The 18,219-nt window shown below is 36.7% G+C and overlaps 1 protein-coding gene across 4 annotated transcripts in view; it reads left to right on the top strand.

Moving 5' to 3' along the window:
• Positions 1-18,219, top strand: part of C11H12orf42 (chromosome 11 C12orf42 homolog) — a 193,170-nt gene that overhangs the window by 20,435 nt on the left and 154,516 nt on the right. For all 4 annotated transcript variants that reach the window (XM_005572046.5, XM_005572047.5, XM_045365795.3 and 1 more), the window contains exon 2: positions 10,814-10,912. In XM_005572046.5, coding sequence (XP_005572103.3) covers positions 10,853-10,912 — 60 coding nt within the window. In that variant the 5' untranslated portion in view covers positions 10,814-10,852. The remainder of the gene's footprint in view (positions 1-10,813; positions 10,913-18,219) is intronic.

Genomic DNA, 18,219 nt, shown 5'->3' with positions numbered 1-18,219 from the left:
CCAAGAAATATGAGGACTATGTGAAAAGACCAAGTCTACATTTGATTGGTGTACCTCGAAGTGATGGGGATAATGGAACCAAGTTGGAAAACACTCTTCAGGATATTATGCTGAAGAGCTTCCCCAACCTAGCAAGGCAGGCCAACATTCAAATTCAGGAAATACAGAGAACATCACAAAGATACTCCTTGAGAAGAGCAACCCCAAGACACATAATTGTCAGATTCACCAAGGTTAAAATGCAGGAAAAAATGTTAAGGGCAGTCAGAGAGAAAGGTAGGTTACCCACAAAGGGAAGCCCATCAGACTAACAGTGGATATCTCAGCAGAAACCCTACAAGCCAGAAGAGAGGAGTAGGGGCCAATATTCAACGTTCTTAAAGAATTTTCAACACAGAATTTCATATCCAGCCAAACTAAGCTTCATAAGTGAAGGAGAAATAAAATCCTTTATAGACAAGCAAATGCTGAGAGGTTTTGTCACCACCAGGCCTGCCTTAGAAGAGCTCCTGAAGGAAGCACTAAACATGGAAAGGAACAGCCAGTACCAGCCACTGCAAAAGGATGCCAAATTGTAAAGACCATCGATGCTATGAAGAAACTGCATCAATTAATTGGCAAAATAACCAGCTAACATCATAATGACAGGATCAAATTCACACATAACAATATTAACCTTAAATGTAAATGGGCTAAATGCCCTAATTAAAAGATACAGACTGGCAAATTGGATAAAGAGTCAAGACCCATCAGTGTGCTGTATTCAGGAGACACATCTCATGTGCAGAGACACACATAGGCTCAAAATAAAGGGATGGAGGAAGATCTATCAAGCAAATGGAAAGCAAAAAAAGCAGGGGTTGCAATCCTAGTCTTGGATAAAACAGACTTTAAACCAGCAAAGATCAAAAGAGACAAAGAAGGCTATTAAATAATGGTAAAGGGATCAATTTAACAAGAAGAGCTAAATATCCTAAATATATATGCACCCAATGCAGGAGCACCCAGATTCATAAAGCAAGTCCTTAGAGACCTACAAAGGACTTAGACTCCCACTCAATAATAATGGGAGACTTTAACACCCCACTGTCAATATTGGACAGATCAATGAGACAGAAGTTAAACAAGGATATCCAGGACTTAAATTCAGTTCTGCACCAAATGGACGTAATAGACATATACAGAACTCTCTACCGCAAATCAACAGAATATACATTTTTCTCAGCACCACATCACACTTATTCTAAAATTGACCACATAATTGGAAGTAAAGCACTCCTCAGCAAATGTAAAAAAGCAGAAATTATAAGAAATTGTCTCTGAGACCACAATGCAATCAAATTAGAACTCTGGATTAAGAAACTCACTCAAAACTGCACAACTGCATGGAAACTGTGCTATCTGCTCCTGAATGACTACTGGGTAAATAACAAAATGGAGGCAGAAATAAAGATATTCTTGGAAACCAATGGGAACAAAGACACAATGTACTAGAATCTCTGGGACACATTTAAAGCAGTGTGTAGAGGGAAATTTATAGCACTAAATACCCACAAGAGAAAGCAGGAAAGATCTAAAATCAACACTCTGACATCACAATTAAAAGAACTAGAGAAGCAAGAGCAAATAAATTCAAAAGCTAGCAGAAGGCAAGAAATAACTAAGATCAGAGCAGAACTGAAGGAGATAGAGACACAAAAATCCCTTCAAAAAATCAATGAATCCAGGAGCTGGTTTTTTGAAAAGATCAACAAAATTGATAGACTGCTAGCAAGACTAATAAGAAAAGAGAGACGAATCAAATAGACACAATAAAAAATGATATAGGGGCTATCACCACCGATCTCACAGAAATGCAAACTATGTCAGAGAATACTATAAACACCTCTACACAAGTATACTAGAAAATCTAGGAGAAATGGATAAATTCCTGGACACATACACCCTCCCAAGACTAAACCAGGAAGAAGTTCAATCTCTGAATAGACCAATAACAGGCTCTGAAACTGAGGCAATAATTAATAGCCTACCAACCAAAAAAGTCCAGGACCAGATGGATCCACAGCCGAATTTTACCAGAGGTACAAAGAAGAGCTGGTACCATACCTTCTGAAACTATTCCAATCAATAGAAAAAGAGGGACTCCTCCATAACTCATTTTATGAGGCCAGCATCATCCTGATACCAAAACCTGGCAGAGATACAACAAAAAAAGAGAATTTTAGACCAATATGCCTGATGAACATCGAGGCAAAAATCCCCAATAAAATACTGGCAAACTGAATCCAGTCACACAGCTAAAAGCTTATCCACCACGATGAAGTCAGCTTCATCCTTGGGATGCAAGGCTGGTTCAACATATGTAAATCAATAAACGTAATCTGTCACATAAACAGAACAATGACAAAACCCACATGATTATCTCAGTAGATGTAGAAAAGGCCTTCGACAAAACTCAATGGCCCTTCATGCTAAAAACTCTCAATAAACTAGGGATTAATGGAATGTACCTCAATGTAATAAGAGCTATTTGTGACAAATCCACAATCAATATCATACTGATTGGGCAAAAACTGGAAGCATTCCCTTTGAAAACTGGCACGAGACAAGGATGTTCTCTGTCACCACTCCTATTCGACATAGTGTTGGAAGTTCTGGCCAGGGCAATCAGGCAAGAGAAAGAAATAAAGGGTATTTAATTAGGAAAAGAGGAAGTCAAATTGTCCCTGTTTGCAGATGACATGATTGTATATTTAGAAAACCCCCTCATCTCAGCCCCAAATCTCCTTAAGCTGATAAGCAACTTCACCAAAGTCTCAGGATACAACATTGATGTGCAAAAATCACAAGCATTCCTATACAGCAATAACAGACAAACAGAGAGCCAAATCATGAGTGAACTCCCATTCACAATTGCTACATAGAGAATAAAATACCTAGGAATACAACTTACAAGGGATGTGAAGGACCTCTTGAAGGAGAACTACAAACCACTGCTCAACAAAATAAAAGAGGATACAAAGGGAAGAACATTTCATGCTCCTGGATAGGAAGAATCAATATCATGAAAATGGCCATAGTGCCCATGGTAATTTATAGATTCAATGCCATCCCCATCAAGCTACCAATGACTTTCTTCACAGAATTGGAAAAAACTACTTTAAAGTTCATATGGAACTAAAAAAGAGCCTGCATTGCCAAGACAATCCTAAGCAAAAAGAACAAAGCTGGAGGCATCACGTTACTTGACTTCAAACTATACTACAAGGCTACGGTAACCAAAACAGCATGGTACTAGTACAAAAACAGGTACATAGACCAATGGAACAGAACAGAGGCCTCAGAAATAACACCACACATCTACAACCATCTGATCTTTGACAAACCTGACAAAAACAAGAAGTGGGGAAAGGATTCTCTATTTAATAAATGGTGCTGGGAAAACTGGTTAGCCATATATAGAAAACTGGAACTGGATTTCTTCCTTACACCCTATACAAAAATTAATTCAAGATGGATTAAAGACTTAAATGTTAGATCTGAAACCATAAAAACCCTAGAAGAAAACCTAGGCAGTACCATTCGGGACATAGGCATGGGGAAGGACTTCATGACTAAAACACCAAAAGCAATGGCAACAACAGCCAAAATTAACAAATTGGATGTAATTAAAATGAAGAGCTTCTGCACAGCAAAAGAAACTACCATCAGAGTGAACAGGTAACCTACAGAATGGGAGAAAATTTTTGCAATCTATCCATCTGACAAAGGGCTAATATCCAGAATCTCCAAAGAACTTAAACAAATTTACAAGAAGAAAACAACCCCATCGAAAAGTGGGCAAAGGATGTGAACAGACACTTCTCAAAAGAAGACATTTATGCAGCCAACAGACACATGAAAAAATGCTCATTATCACTGGACATCAGAGAAATGCAAATCAAAACCACAGTGAGATACCATCTCATACCAGTTAGAATGGTGATCATTAAAAAGTCAGGAAACAATAGATGCTGGAGGGTATGTGGAGAAATAGGAAAGCTTTTAAGCTGTTCGTGGGAGTGTAAATTAGTTCAACCATTGTGGAAGACAGTGTGGTGATTCCTCAAGGATCTAAAACTAGAAATACCATATGACCCAGTGATCTCATTACTGGGTATATACCCAAAGGATTATATATCATAATACTATAAAGACACATGCACATGATTATTGCGGCACTATTCACAATAGAAAAGACTTGGAACCAGCACAAATGTCCATCCATGATAGACTGGATTAAGAAAATGTGGCACATACACACCGTGGAATACTATGCAGCCATAAAAAAGGATGAGTTTATGTCCTTTGCTGGGACGTGGATGAAGCTGGAAACCATCATTCTCAGCAAACTGTCACAAGGACAAAACAGCAAGCACCGCATGTTTTCACTCATAGGTGGGAACTGAACAATGAGAACACTTGGACACAGGACGGGGCACATCACACACCAGGGCCTGTCACGTGGTGAGGGCTGGGGGAGGGATAGCATTAGGTGAAATACCAAATGTAAATGACAAGTTGATGGGTGCAGCAAACCAACGTGGCACATGTATACCTATCTAACAAACCTGCGCGTTGTGCACATGTACGCTGGAACTTAAAGTACAATAAAAAAGAAAGAAAAAAAAAAAACAAAAAAACATAAACCTGACATAAAGAATTCAGCAAAAAAATGGGCCGGGCGAGGTGGCTCAAGCCTGTAATCCCAGCACTTTGGGAGGCCGAGACGGGCAGATCACGAGGTCAGGAGATCGAGACCAGCCTGGCTAACACGGTGAAACCCCGTCTCTACTAAAAAAATACAAAAAACTAGCCGGGCGTGGTGGCGGGCACCTGTAGTCCCAGCTACTCAGGAGGCTGAGGCAGGAGAATGGCGTAGACCCGGGAGGCGGAGCTTGCAGTGAGCTGAGATCCGGCCACTGCACTCCAGCCTGGGCAACAGAGCGAGACTCCGTCTCAAAAAAAAAAAAAAAAAAAAAAAAAAAAGAATTCAGAAAAAAAAAAAAAAGAGCTGCTTGATTCAACTTTCACTGTGGGTGGAGTGAAGAAAAATCGTAACCATAATTTTCATAACTACAAGCCAGCTCTCATAAATGCTTGAGTCCTTATTCATGCCATGTATTTGAGGATCGGAAAAAAAAAATTTAACTGGAGAATTTAACTTAAAATGGCCTGAGGCTGGATCATTTCTGGGAAACTGTGAGTTAAACACCTGCCTTCAAGAATTTTCTTAAATTTCTTATTAGGGCTGTTTTAGGTTCAGAGCAAAATTGAGAGTAGAGTAGACAGATACCCCTTACATGCTCTGCCCCCACACATGCACAGCATTCCCCATTATCAACAACCCAGTCAGAGTGGTACGTTTGCTACAATTGATTAACCTACACACATCATCACCCAAAATCCATAGTTCACATTAGAGTTCACTCTTGGTGTTTGGAATTTTACATATAAGTTTCAAACTAAAATGAGAAACTCACTGTCCAAAATCACAATACCTACAAGCAAAGAAGTAGTCTAATTGAGAGACAACAGAAATAACAGACACCAATTTTAGACCTGCATAGATTTTTGATATCATCAGAAATTAAGTATATTTACTGTATTGAGAGGAAAAATAAGTTCAAAAATATGAGCAAGAAACAGATGCAATAAAGTAAAATCAGTCATATTGTAAAAATAAACTTATAGAAATATACTTTAAGTTAAAAATTCAATAGGCAAGTTAAATAGTAGATAAGAAAAACCTGAAGAAGAGTTTAATGAACTGGAATGTAAATCTAAAGAGATTATCCAGTGGCTAGAAAGATGGGAGAAAAAAAGAAAACATAAACAAAAAGAATAGATTAAAAGACATGGAAAATAGAGAAAAAGGTCTAGCAAATTTAATCAGAATTCCATAAAGATAATAGAAACATAAAAGATAATATGTAAGGTGATAATGACTGAAACCTGTCTCAGAATTATTCAAAGATATATATCCTAACATACAGGAAGTCCAGCAAATCACACAAAAAAACAAAATAAAGCAAATGCAAAACAAAACCCAAAACACTAGAGAATAGACATTGGCAACAGTCTTACCACCATCTTTACAACAGAAATAATGAAAACTATAAGATGGTGGAAATTCGTATGCACACAAAAGATCTTAAGCCACAGAAGGGACAAGCAAGAAGACTAGAAACAAAATAAAATAAAGCAAAATGCAAAACAAAACCCAAAACACCGTAGAGAATAGACATTGGCAGTAGACTGACCACTATCTTTACAACAGAAATAATGAAAACTATAAGATGGTGGAATAATACCTTAAGTGGACTGAGAGAAAATAATTGTCAACCTAAAACTGCACACCCAGCAAAACTGTATTCAAGTGTAAGGATAAAATAAAGGCATTTCCAAACAGACCTGAGAGTTTACTACCAGTAGACCCTCACTAAAGGTGATTCTAAAGAATTTTCTCTATGAAGGAAAAATGTAATCCCAGACAGATCTGCTATGCAAAAAAAGGCCGATTATGAAATATATTGATAAGTGTGTGCATAAATCAAAATAACAGTTGACTGCAAAAAATTAGAACAATAATAGTGACAATGTCTAACTTGTGGGGGAAAAGAACAGCAATTTAGAGAACTAACATATTGGACAACAACGGCTTTGAATTTGGCAGTGGGTGGTCAGTGTTGAAGAACCTTGTTTTATTTACAAGAGTGTTAAATTTATTAAATATTTAGATTGTAAGTTAGTATACATGTTTTATTATAAAGGTAAAATTGTATGAATAACTTCCAAGACATAGAGGGGGAGAAAGTAGAAAAAGAAAAAGAAAAAATAATTTAGTCAATTCTAAAAGTGTAGGGGGAGAAAAAAACCCAAACAAAAAACAGAAGAACCAGGACAAGTAGGTAAGTAGAAAGCACAAATAAGATGGTAGAAATTAAGTTCAAATATATTCATTATCACAATAAGTAGAAAAGGGCTAAATTTCTTAGTTAAGAGTGTCAGACGGTGTTTTTTGTTTTTTTTTTAAGCGACTCGCTTTATGTTGATTTTAAAAACACACCCCAAATTAGCCGGGCGTGGTGGCGGTTGCCTATAGTCCCAGCTACTCAGGAGGCTCAGGCAGGAGAATAGCGTGAACCTGGAACCGGAGCTTGCAGTGAACAGAGATAGCGCCACTGCACTCCAGTCTGGGCGGCAGAGAGAGACTCCGTCTCAAGAAAGCAAAAACAAAAACAAAAAAACCCACCCCAAACCATAAGGAACACAAATGTTAAAAGTTTAAGTATGGAAAAAAATATGTAGTAAACCCCCAGGAAAATGTAGCCCACAAAAATACCAATTAAAAAAAATTTAGAAAGAATGTCTTCAGCATTTGACTTCTGTCCTTCCCTTTATTTTTAAATAGGGACAGGCTCGATTTATTTTCTTCTGTTGAGATATGAGTAGGATTAGGATGTGACAGACTCTTGATCACTGAAGACTTTTACAGTATGGTATACATTTCTTCAGTTTCATAGAGGACAAGTTTTTCTTATTTACTTTTGGGATTTTTTTTCATGACAGAACAGAGTAACTGAAAATATTCCTTTAGCCACATACATAAACCCATGTTTTATTTTTGGATATTACTTATCCCACTATGGCATAGGTTTTATTGCATTAGCAAAACTAACAAGAAAACTGCTGTGGCTATATTAACATCAAACTAAACACTTTCTAAGGAAAAAAACTGGTAGAGATAAAGAAGAGAGCTATATAATAAAATGATTTATTAAGAAGATGTAACTCGGCCGGGCGCAGTGGCTCACGCCTGTAATCCCTGCACTTTGGGAGGCCGAGGCGGGCGGATCACGAGGTCAGTAGATCGAGACCATCCTGGCTAACACGGTGAAACCCCGTCTCTACTAAAATACAAAAAATTAGCCGGGCGCGGTGGCGGGCGCCTGTAGTCCCAGCTACTCCGGAGGCTGAGGCAGGAGAATGGCGCGAACCCGGGAGGCGGAGCTTGCAGTGAGCCGAGATGGTGCCACTGCACTCCAGCCTGGGCGACAGAGTGAAGACTCCACCTCAAAAAAAAAAAAAAAAAAAAAAAGATGTAACTCTAAACTTTTGTGCAGCTAATTATAAACTCTCAAAATTACAAAAATTGACTGAACTACAGAAAAAAATAGAAAGACTAGAAAGACTCATACATTAGTGGGAGATTTTAATATATCTTTGTCAGTAATTAACAGATGAAGCAGATAAAAAATCAAGGATATAGATGATATGAACATAATTAATAGGCTTGAGCTAATGAATAGTTATAGATTACATCCGTTAATTTGAAAATATTGAATCTAAGCACATATGAAATATTTATTAAAATCGGCTACACGGAGACTGTAAAATTGTCCTCAATAAATTTCAGAGAATTGATATCAACAAATCTCATTTTTGGATCAAAATGTAACCAATTTAAAAATTAATAGCAAAAAGATAATTGGGAAATACCATACATTTAAACAACATATGGGTTAAGAAATCAAAATGCAAATTCAAAAGCATTAGAAATGAGAGATAATAAAAGCATTATATTTCAAAACATTGGAGGTAGGCAAAGTAGTATTAGAAAAAAATACAATTATTTAAATACATTAGTAAAGAAGACTAAATAGTGAATTAAAAACACAAGAATAGCAGAATAAGCCCTCAAAACATATAGGAAAGAGAATGAATAATTTAAAACAAACACCCCCCACGAAGAAAAACTAATGAATTAGAAAATCAACATACAAAAAGAATCCACAAAGGTAAAAGTTTGTGCTTTGAAAAAATTAATAAAATTGACAAGCCTGTGGCAATATATGTCAAGAGAAAAATGAGAAATGCATTATAAATAATATTGAGAATTAAAACAGGAACATAATGGAATAGAATTTTTTATGCTGAATAGATTAAAATATGTGTGTATTATGTACATTTTAAAGTCAATGAATCTGGAAATCTAGAAAATAAATAATTTATTTGAAAAATGCAGTTTGCTAAAACTGACTAAAAAGAAATAGAAAATATAAATAACTGTATAATCATTAAATAAATTGAATTAATAGTTTAAATTTTTCCCGCAAAGATAGCATCAGAACAGGGAATTTTTACCAATACAGTTATTCAGATATTTAAGGGGCAAGTAATTTAAATCCTATACAAACTCTATCAGTGATTATGAAAAGAGAATATTCTCCAAGTATTTTGCAGCTAGCATAACTTTGACACTAAAATAAGGTAAGGACATTATAAAGTGGAAAAAGGCAATTTCACTTGTGAGCATTGAAGAAGAAGAAAAAAAGCAAAATAAAATATTAACAAACAAAATTTAGCACTATCCAGCACTATGCTAAAAAGAAAATACATTATGACCACGTTGTTTTTTATCTCATGAATGCCTGGTTCATTTAATATTGGAAATTTTATTAATGTAGCATCACTTCAGCATCATTGAAAGGAAATATACAATCTTCTTAACAGTTGCAGGGGAGATAGTTAATAGAATTTGCTCTCTGTCTCTAATTTAAAACCGAAAACTTTTACAAACTAGGAATAGAAGAAAAATTGTTTGACTTGATAAAGGCATCTGCAAAAATATTAAAACATGACAAATATCATACTGGATGAGGAAATGTATGAATTTCTGTTAACATCAGGAACAACCAAGCATATCCAACTTCTATGAAGACTGAAACTTATACTATTTTGGGGCTCTGATTCCTGAGTGTTAGGATTTATTGACCTGTTGATATCACCTCCTCTTATTTTTTGCAACTTCAAACCTAATCTTTTCTTTTCTTTTTCAACCCTTTAACACCTCTGTAACCAATATTCCTTGTCTTAACTTCTCGTTGGTTGAACTATCTCAAAACTCCAGCTTCAGAACTACAAATAAGAAATTATGTATTAAAATGAATATGAGGAAAAAATGCACAAAAAATATTGGAGACTTAGAGATTTTGATCTTTCTATTCTGAGATCTTTTAGAACAATTTATTGGAAATGCTTCCCAATTTCACTAGACTTCCCTTTCTATACCTAGAATACCCTGCAAATCCTAATAACTCTTGGAACTCACAGGGGTCTGTGCAAATGAGGGCCTAAGTTTTATTTGCTTCCTGAGGACCTAAGCTATATGTTTTAGAGATGTAAACTAATGCAATAAGACAAAAACTTAAAGTTCAAAAATTTGAATAAAAAGGAACAAAGCCATTACTATTACTAGGTGATACAGTTGTTCACATCAAAATCCCCAAATAATCAACAGACATATTTTTTTGGAATTAATATGAAAGCTTAGCTAGCTTGCTGTTTTAAAACAATGTATAAAATTAAATTGCATGTCTATACTTTGGAAATGATTAGAAAGATGATTTAAAAGACGTCATTACAGTGCAACCCACACTTCCCCCAGCCAACCAACCAACCAAAGCAAGCACCACCTAGGATTATATCTCGCAATAGATGATCAAGAACTTTATGTAGAAAAGTATAGAATTTTATTGAGGCCAAGGTGGGAGTATTGCTTGCGTCCAGGAGTTCCAGACCAGCCTGGGGAACATATTGAGACCCTGTCTCCACCAAAAGAAAAAAATAAAAAATTATTGAAAGTCATTGGCAAGAAATACTATGTTCATGGATAGGATGATTCTGTCTCTTAAAGATGTTATTTTTTTTTTCTATTATTGTCATTGCATCATTGTAAACCTGCTCTTCTTTCTCCATTCTTTGTTTATAGGGAGTTGAACTTGTCAAATTAGTGTCTACAGTGATATGTATGAAGCAAAGGGAAGAAGAATTCTTGCTAACTATCAGACCTTTTGCAAACAGGATGCAGGTAATGAATAAGAGATACTACATTTTCTTATTTTTTTTAGGTTAATAGGTTTGCTCCATTTCAGCCACTAATTTTGATTCTTGATTCAGTGTCATTGATATTATATTTTAGATAATCCTCTTAGTTTCCATATTTATCCATACTCACATCATTGTAAATTACAGTATAATTTTAAATGCCTTCATAAATTATTTTTTTCCCACTATTAGGGACACATTACATTTATACTAGGAAAACTTAGAAATGTGTTGTCTTTGCTATTATTTATTTATTATCTTACTAAGGTAACCCCACACCATTAGGATTGAGGCACATGTGCTCACTTTAAAGGTACTGGTATTGTTCCTAAGAAGTTGCACAAGCCCGGGCTTTTAACTGAAGACAAACTTTTCACTGACATATAAAAAACTACAAATGCTCTCGTAATGGTAAGAATGATTCTGTATTAGTTCTCTGTTGCTGCTGTAACAAATTACCACAAACTTAGTGGCTTAAAACAGTACAAAGTTATTATCTCCCACTTAGTTCTGTAGGTTCAGAAGTATGATACAGATCTCACTGGGTTGAAATCTAGGTGTTGGCAAGGTTTCATTCTTTTCTACAGACTTTAGAGGAGATTTTGTTTCCTTCCCTTTCCAGCTTCTGAAAGCTGTCTAAATTCCTTGACTCCTATTACTTTTACTCCATCTTCAAAACAAGTAACAGAGGGTTTAGTCTTCCTCACATCACATCATTCCAACCTCCTCTTCTGCCTCCCTCTTCAGCCATTATATTGGATTATATTATTCACTCCTCTGTGGCTCTCCTTCTGAAAAGTAAGCTCCCTTAGTGTAGAAACTTGGTCAACTTTGTTCCCCTGTGTTAATCAGGGTGTAGGTCTGTCTGGTACATAGGAGCTATGATGCATGAATGAATCAGTTTTTAAATTTCATCCCTTAACATCACATTTTTTTTCAGTAAGCTGGATCACAGTGAAATCTCTATAATTTGAATTATGAGTTGAATTCAAATTGAAGTATGAAATCTATGACCATTGTACTTTGTTATTTCACTGAGAGTGCTATTTGAGTAGCCAGATTTACAACTGACATCAGTAAGTAATATTCAATGTGATATATTAAGTATCTTTCTGTAAATGCCCTACTATTGATTTTATTCTTTTGCAGTAGGGATTGATAATAATAGCGATGAAGACAATTAGCATCATCTTTGCTAGCATTTATGGACTACTTGCTATGTGCCATTAGTGAGTTCTTTTCATTATTTAATCTTCTCACTCCATGAGGTCATAAAGTACACATTTACTCTTTTGTCCACCCAAGAAAACTATCCCCTTCTTCTTCTTTTAGGAAACTGCTTCTCTCCATTCCCCGCAAGTGGTTTTGGGAACAGCCCAAGCACAATCCTTTGGCCTCTTGGCTATCAAGATGGATATAGGAACCAGTCTGGACCAGTCAGAATCCTTTAGTGGGAATCCAATAGTTAATATGTAGTCCATATCAAGCCAGAGTTCTTCCTCTCAGTTTTTGGACACATTATGGGAAGAGAGAGTTTCTTTTCCTCTTGGGTCCAAAAATGGCACAGATATAGCCTGAAACTGCTTGTGGTTTGTGGCGAATTAGAGGAAATGGATCAGGGATAGGAATCAGATGTCCTGACTTATGTAGTATGTGATCTCATTTTCTCCATTTTATATATGAACATACATATCTCAGAGCTGTTATTTTCCACAGGACAAATACCTTGTAACTAGCTAGTGAATGGGGGGGATTTTTATCCCACATCAGCCTACTTTCATTGTCTATATTTTCTTTAACTTTGCTTTATGCTCTGACATCCTGGCCACTTACTCTTTCCATTCTTCCTGCTTTCTGAAAGCACACAGCAAGGAAATGCACACTCTGTATTTCTAAAAAGGTGTTTCTTGGACAGTTGTTGCTCATCTGTACATCTTGTACTTGAACATGTCCACTTGAGGGTCTAGGGCTGGAATGACAAACAGGCCCCATCTTTCATGTTAATTCCAGGAGAATAAAAGTGGCTATCTACAGCTTTGTGTTGAGAAGGATTCTGAGGCTTCATCTGGCCTAGCAGAAAAGGAGGAAAGTGAAATAAGAATATGAGCTATTTAATTTGCTCAAAATGTTTGATAATTCAGATTCTCTTTTGGAAATACGGAGTTGCACTTTTCAGCATCCAGGAAGTGTTGAATCAAGGACTCTTGTTTTTAAGCTCAAAAAATATTTTGTTAGCCAGGGACTCAACCTGTGTACCAAACCAAATTCCTCAATGGTCTCTTCACTATGGAATGATGACATCTTCTAATGAACATCTTCCTTTGCAAAATGCCCAGACAGTTCTATGCCACAACGATAGGAACAGCAACATGACCTGAATTTAGATTCTGGAACTGAATGTCATTTATTGGGACCACTCTTTTTCGGTGAGAGAGATGCTAAATCACAGCCACCCTGAGAAAATTGTCATGCACTGGTATTGTTGAACATTTTCTAACAATCAAATTGGGCCTCACATTTTGTTGGTTGGAAGTTCCATTTCTTCATCTTTGGTCCAAGTTACTTAGCAATGACCAATCAAACTATGTGCCCACCATATTGTTTTGCATGTTTGACTAGAACATTGACAGATTAATAGGAAGGGTAAATAGCAGAGCACAACTGCGGCGGCCCAGTGTGGGGCAGCAGGATTGACTGCTCCGGACTTTGTTGTGTTTGCTCAGAGGAAGCCGCAGCAAAAGCCTGCTGGGATGAGGTGACCTGGGTCATGGGCATTTGTTTTTTGTCTCTATAGAAAACAATTGTCTTCTCAATGGAAGATGGCTTTTTTCTGAGTCTACATGGTTCCACCAATGAGGAAGCATTTGCCATTCCAGCGTGCTTGCTAAAACACAGTCATACAAATAAAAAGGCCACACAAAAGTTCAAATTTACTGTATTTTTCAGAGAATCCTTTGGCTTATGTTAACCAGGAGAGAAGCCTAACTTTGGAAAATTTATCTTGAGGGTCTCTAAACCTTCGTCTATTTACTGCTAATTCCCAATATTTGATGTTTAGAATTTTATAAAGTTTCAAAATCCAGCTACCTTTCCTTCCCCTATAGTTCATGAAGGCAGAACCCATTAACATGTAGCACTGTTGATTTTGTAAACCCTGGCTTTGGTAAAAATTTATTTTGATTTCAGAATTGCTCTACTCTGAATTGATATGAATGAAATACATTAATAATAAAGGAAAATCTACTTTGGGTAAGATTTAATTAATCAAAAGTGGTGACTTGATTTAAAAGCTAGAACTATGTTTCTGGTTGATAGATTTATTTGAGCATGACTAATTTTACATTTACAAATTTATCACAGTTCTTTAGAAAAAGACTTACTCTTAATAAAAGACTCCAAAGGATTCCACATGGATTTTTGATGAATTATTCTTGATCAATCTTGATGTACTTTATACACACACATGCGCGTGCACACACACACACGTATACATACATACAGACATACATAGAGATAGAGACAGAGATTAGAGACAGAGAGGGATCAAGAATATGTATGTTCAGTCAGCCAGACTCTCTTCTTGGTCTGGTAGGAATGAAGAGGGGGTCAAATGGCACTCTACAATTTAACTTTTCGGTAATTTTAATTCTGCTTTGTCATGTCTGACTGGTGCTGTTTTCCAACCTTTTCTTCCCCTTTACTTTCTCTTTTCTTTACTCCTTTGCTTTTTTGTCCCTGCTTTCCTAGAGCTTAGGGCTTAGGAAAGTCATGAAAGTGTTATTGGTGGTGGTTGTGGAAACCATTTTAGTTTCTGGCTGCCCACTTCAGGTCGCATTGAGCTGTTTCCACTTCTAAAGCTGAAAAACCACCATGGGATGGGGTGGTGGATGGTGGTGTACTCTAAACAATGAACCAAAACCCCCTCAAAACTCAAGGAATAAAAACCTCTCAGTGACATTAAAAGCTAAGACTAATCTGAGTATTAAGAAAAATCAAGACATCTGCACAGATATGATATCCTTTTTATTCATTTAAAATTAACCAGTATTTATTTATTTTTATTTATTTATTTTTTTGAGACGGAGTCTCTCTCTGTCGCCCAGGCTGGAGTGCAGTGGCTGGATCTCAGCTCACTGCAAGCTCCGCCTCCTGGGTTTACGCCATTCTCCTGCCTCAGCCTCCCGGGTAGCTGGGACTACAGGCGTCCGCCACCACGCCTGGCTAGTTTTCTTGTATTTTTTTTAGTAGAGACGGGGTTTCACCGTGTTAGCCAGGATGGTCTCAATCTCCTGACCTCGTGATCCGCCCGTCTCAGCCTCCCAAAGTGCTAGGATTACAGGCTTGAGCCACCGCGCCCGGCCACCAGCATTTATTATGCACATCCTCTGTGCTACTCAGAGGATAGTTTCTGCCCTCAGGGAGTTGAGAGTCTTGGGTTGAGGCATGGGGAAAGATAATTATCCAAAGAATTATAATATGGCATTCCCAATTCCCCATAGAATTAATTATAATACAGGGATGGGGAGTGAGCCCAGAAGACTGGTACCGATGCTATATTTTCGAGACACTGGAAGATGCATGTGGTTTTGTGGCTCTTTATTAGACTAATTTAATATCATTTGCAAGGCATAAAACAAATAACAATTGTCTAACTGATGCCTGTACAATAGAAACATGGTAAAACTTGGGAAAGAGCCTTGGACTGTAAGTTTGGTAGGGCAGAAATTGCACCTGTCACATTCACTGTATAGAGTGAGACTGGCACTCCATGAATATCTGTGGAATTAATGGATAGATGAGAAGCCTTAAGACTGTAGTTGCCACTTATTGGCTGTGGCCAACTTTTAGCGTGGCCTGGGGTCTCTCTGACTATCTGTTTCTTCACCTATCAAATGGTTCTGCAATACCTCCCCACGTCACAGTATTATTATAGGATCGAAGCCTATTTCTTTAGCATCCACTATATGGGAGGCACTAATCTTAAGGATTACATGTGTTGACTCATTTCACCTTCATAATAGAAATATGAGGCAGGTACTGTTATGATTATCATTCCCATTTTACAGATGATTATGTGTCATTGGTTCTTTGTCAACTATAAAGTACTGTATTAATCAAAGAAATGGCATTGTAATTATTATTTCTAATATTCCAAAAGGCAAAAGCATGCAGAAACCCTCTGTGAAGTTCTGTCTCTTGTCTGACTCTGTCTGTGTTACACTGCCTTCCTCTGAAATTTATAGCATGAGAATATTTTGGGCATCCATTTTAATTAAGGATATTTGGATGATGCAGAAGTAAAAGCCCTGCAAATCTCCTCCAGAAAGAAAGATATATCTTCATTTTGAATATTTGTGCCCTGGAATTGGAACCAAAAAGCCACCAGAAACTGCTGCCATGCAAGAGATGAGCTTCTCTTTGACTCTATCTTCCCCATGGGTACAGGGCCTCTCCCTGCTTCTCTCTGAATATGTGTTCCATTCTTTTTTCCCTTCCACATGGCTTCTTCTGTTTCTTCATCACTGTGGTTTGTCCATAACTGCTATGGCGTTTCCATCCCCAGTGCTGTCTTGTGCGCTTTTAGTTCTACTCTCACAATTCTTTGGCTTATTTTCCTGTCATTCTAAGTACTGAGATTGGTCTAGCTAATTTTCTCATGCTCTGCCATATCACAGTCCTCTGGTCAGCTGATGGTCCAAACATCTGGAGCAAGGAGGGCAGGCAGTGTCCTGAGCTGTGATCCTGGTGAGGGCTGTGGCGGGGGTTGTTCTGTCCAACAACTGAATATAAAATATAGCTGAGGTATCAATTTTATTGGTTGCTAAATGTACCAGATAGGGCTTTTTATTAAATAGTCTCATATTAGAAGGAGAATTTGTGAATAGAGATTTTAAGCTTGTTTCTAATTTTAAAAATTGAGTTGTATTACAACTTTTTGTTTTTAACCTGTAGGTAGTGACCTTCAGTTTATAAGAAGAAAAGAGTTTTGAGGTAATGACCTCTCAGATTTTAAGTCAAATGGGAGAAGGTAGTGAAGTAATTTTTTTTTTTTTATGGCCAACAGATTTTTATTTTTGTACAAAGGTGCAAAACAATTCAATGAAGAAAGGATAGTGTTTCCAGCAATGCTGCTTGAGCATTGAGTAAAAAATTGAACCTAAACCTTGCACTTTATACAAAATTAACTCAAAATGCATTAAATATGTAAATGTGTAATGTAAAACTATAAAACTTTTAGAAGAAATAGGAGAAAATCTTCATGACCTAGGACTTATTGAAGAGTGCTAGACATGAAACCAAAAGCAAAATTCATAATATGAAAAAATTGATAGACTGAATTTCATCAAAGTGAAGTAAATTTTTAAAGTCTCTGTGTTGTGATTGATTTGCAGCAGGTTATACAATCAATTTCATGGGTTACTATCTACATTTTTAAGAAAGAGAAATAGATTGGAAAAATAGAGAGGTCAATGTGCTATATACACAGTAAGATGTTTCTTGTTTCCTGATACTTTTATTTCAGTTATATACATGTGGGTATTTATTGGCCATGATGTAAGATGTATATCTTACCATGGAATATAGACCAAAAGATTGTAAGTTACCAGTGTAGAGGTTAAAATCTGGGTTTGGGGTCCTATGACCCTGGGTTCAAATCCTGGCTCTACCATTTAGGAGCTGTGTTACCTTACAACTCCAAACCACAGTTTTCTCTTCAGCAGAATAGGTTAATATGACTTACCTCATACAATCAAGATGCTAAATCAATGTGAGCAAAGTGCTTAACATATGACTTAACATAGCTTATTTTGTTATTTAAAAATGAAATTGACTACTGTTGGCTGTTTAGGTTAAGTGTGGGAAATTTCTGGAAATGCTTTACATCAGAGATGTGGGTAGGAATTATGAACAAGGATAGGAAGTAGAGAAAAAATAAAGAGCGGAGAAAACGTCTCAGACGTTTTAATGCCAACAGAAAAACCATTTCTAGGTCCTTTCATGTGTTCTAGGTGACTTTCAAGTCTCTTTTTCAATGCAATCATGAAACACATTAATATTATATATTGTTATGAATGCAATGATCCAATCCACAGAGATTCTGGGAAGAATGATGGGGACAGTGGTAGCCCACAAATTGAGTAAGGAAAGGAAAAAGTGGAGAGTAATCCAGTGAGACACGGTCTATTTCACCTCTTTTTTGTTGCACCTCAAATGCCCCAGAACACAGTAGTATAAAACAACAATCATTTTATTATGCTTATTAATTGTGTGAGTCAGGAATTCAGACAG

This window comes from Macaca fascicularis, chromosome 11 (assembly GCF_037993035.2).
Source record: "Macaca fascicularis isolate 582-1 chromosome 11, T2T-MFA8v1.1".
In the NCBI taxonomy this organism is placed as follows: Eukaryota; Metazoa; Chordata; class Mammalia; order Primates; family Cercopithecidae; genus Macaca; species Macaca fascicularis.
The sequence above is the reverse complement of the archived record's forward strand: the minus strand, read 5'-3'. Positions and strand labels throughout refer to the sequence as shown.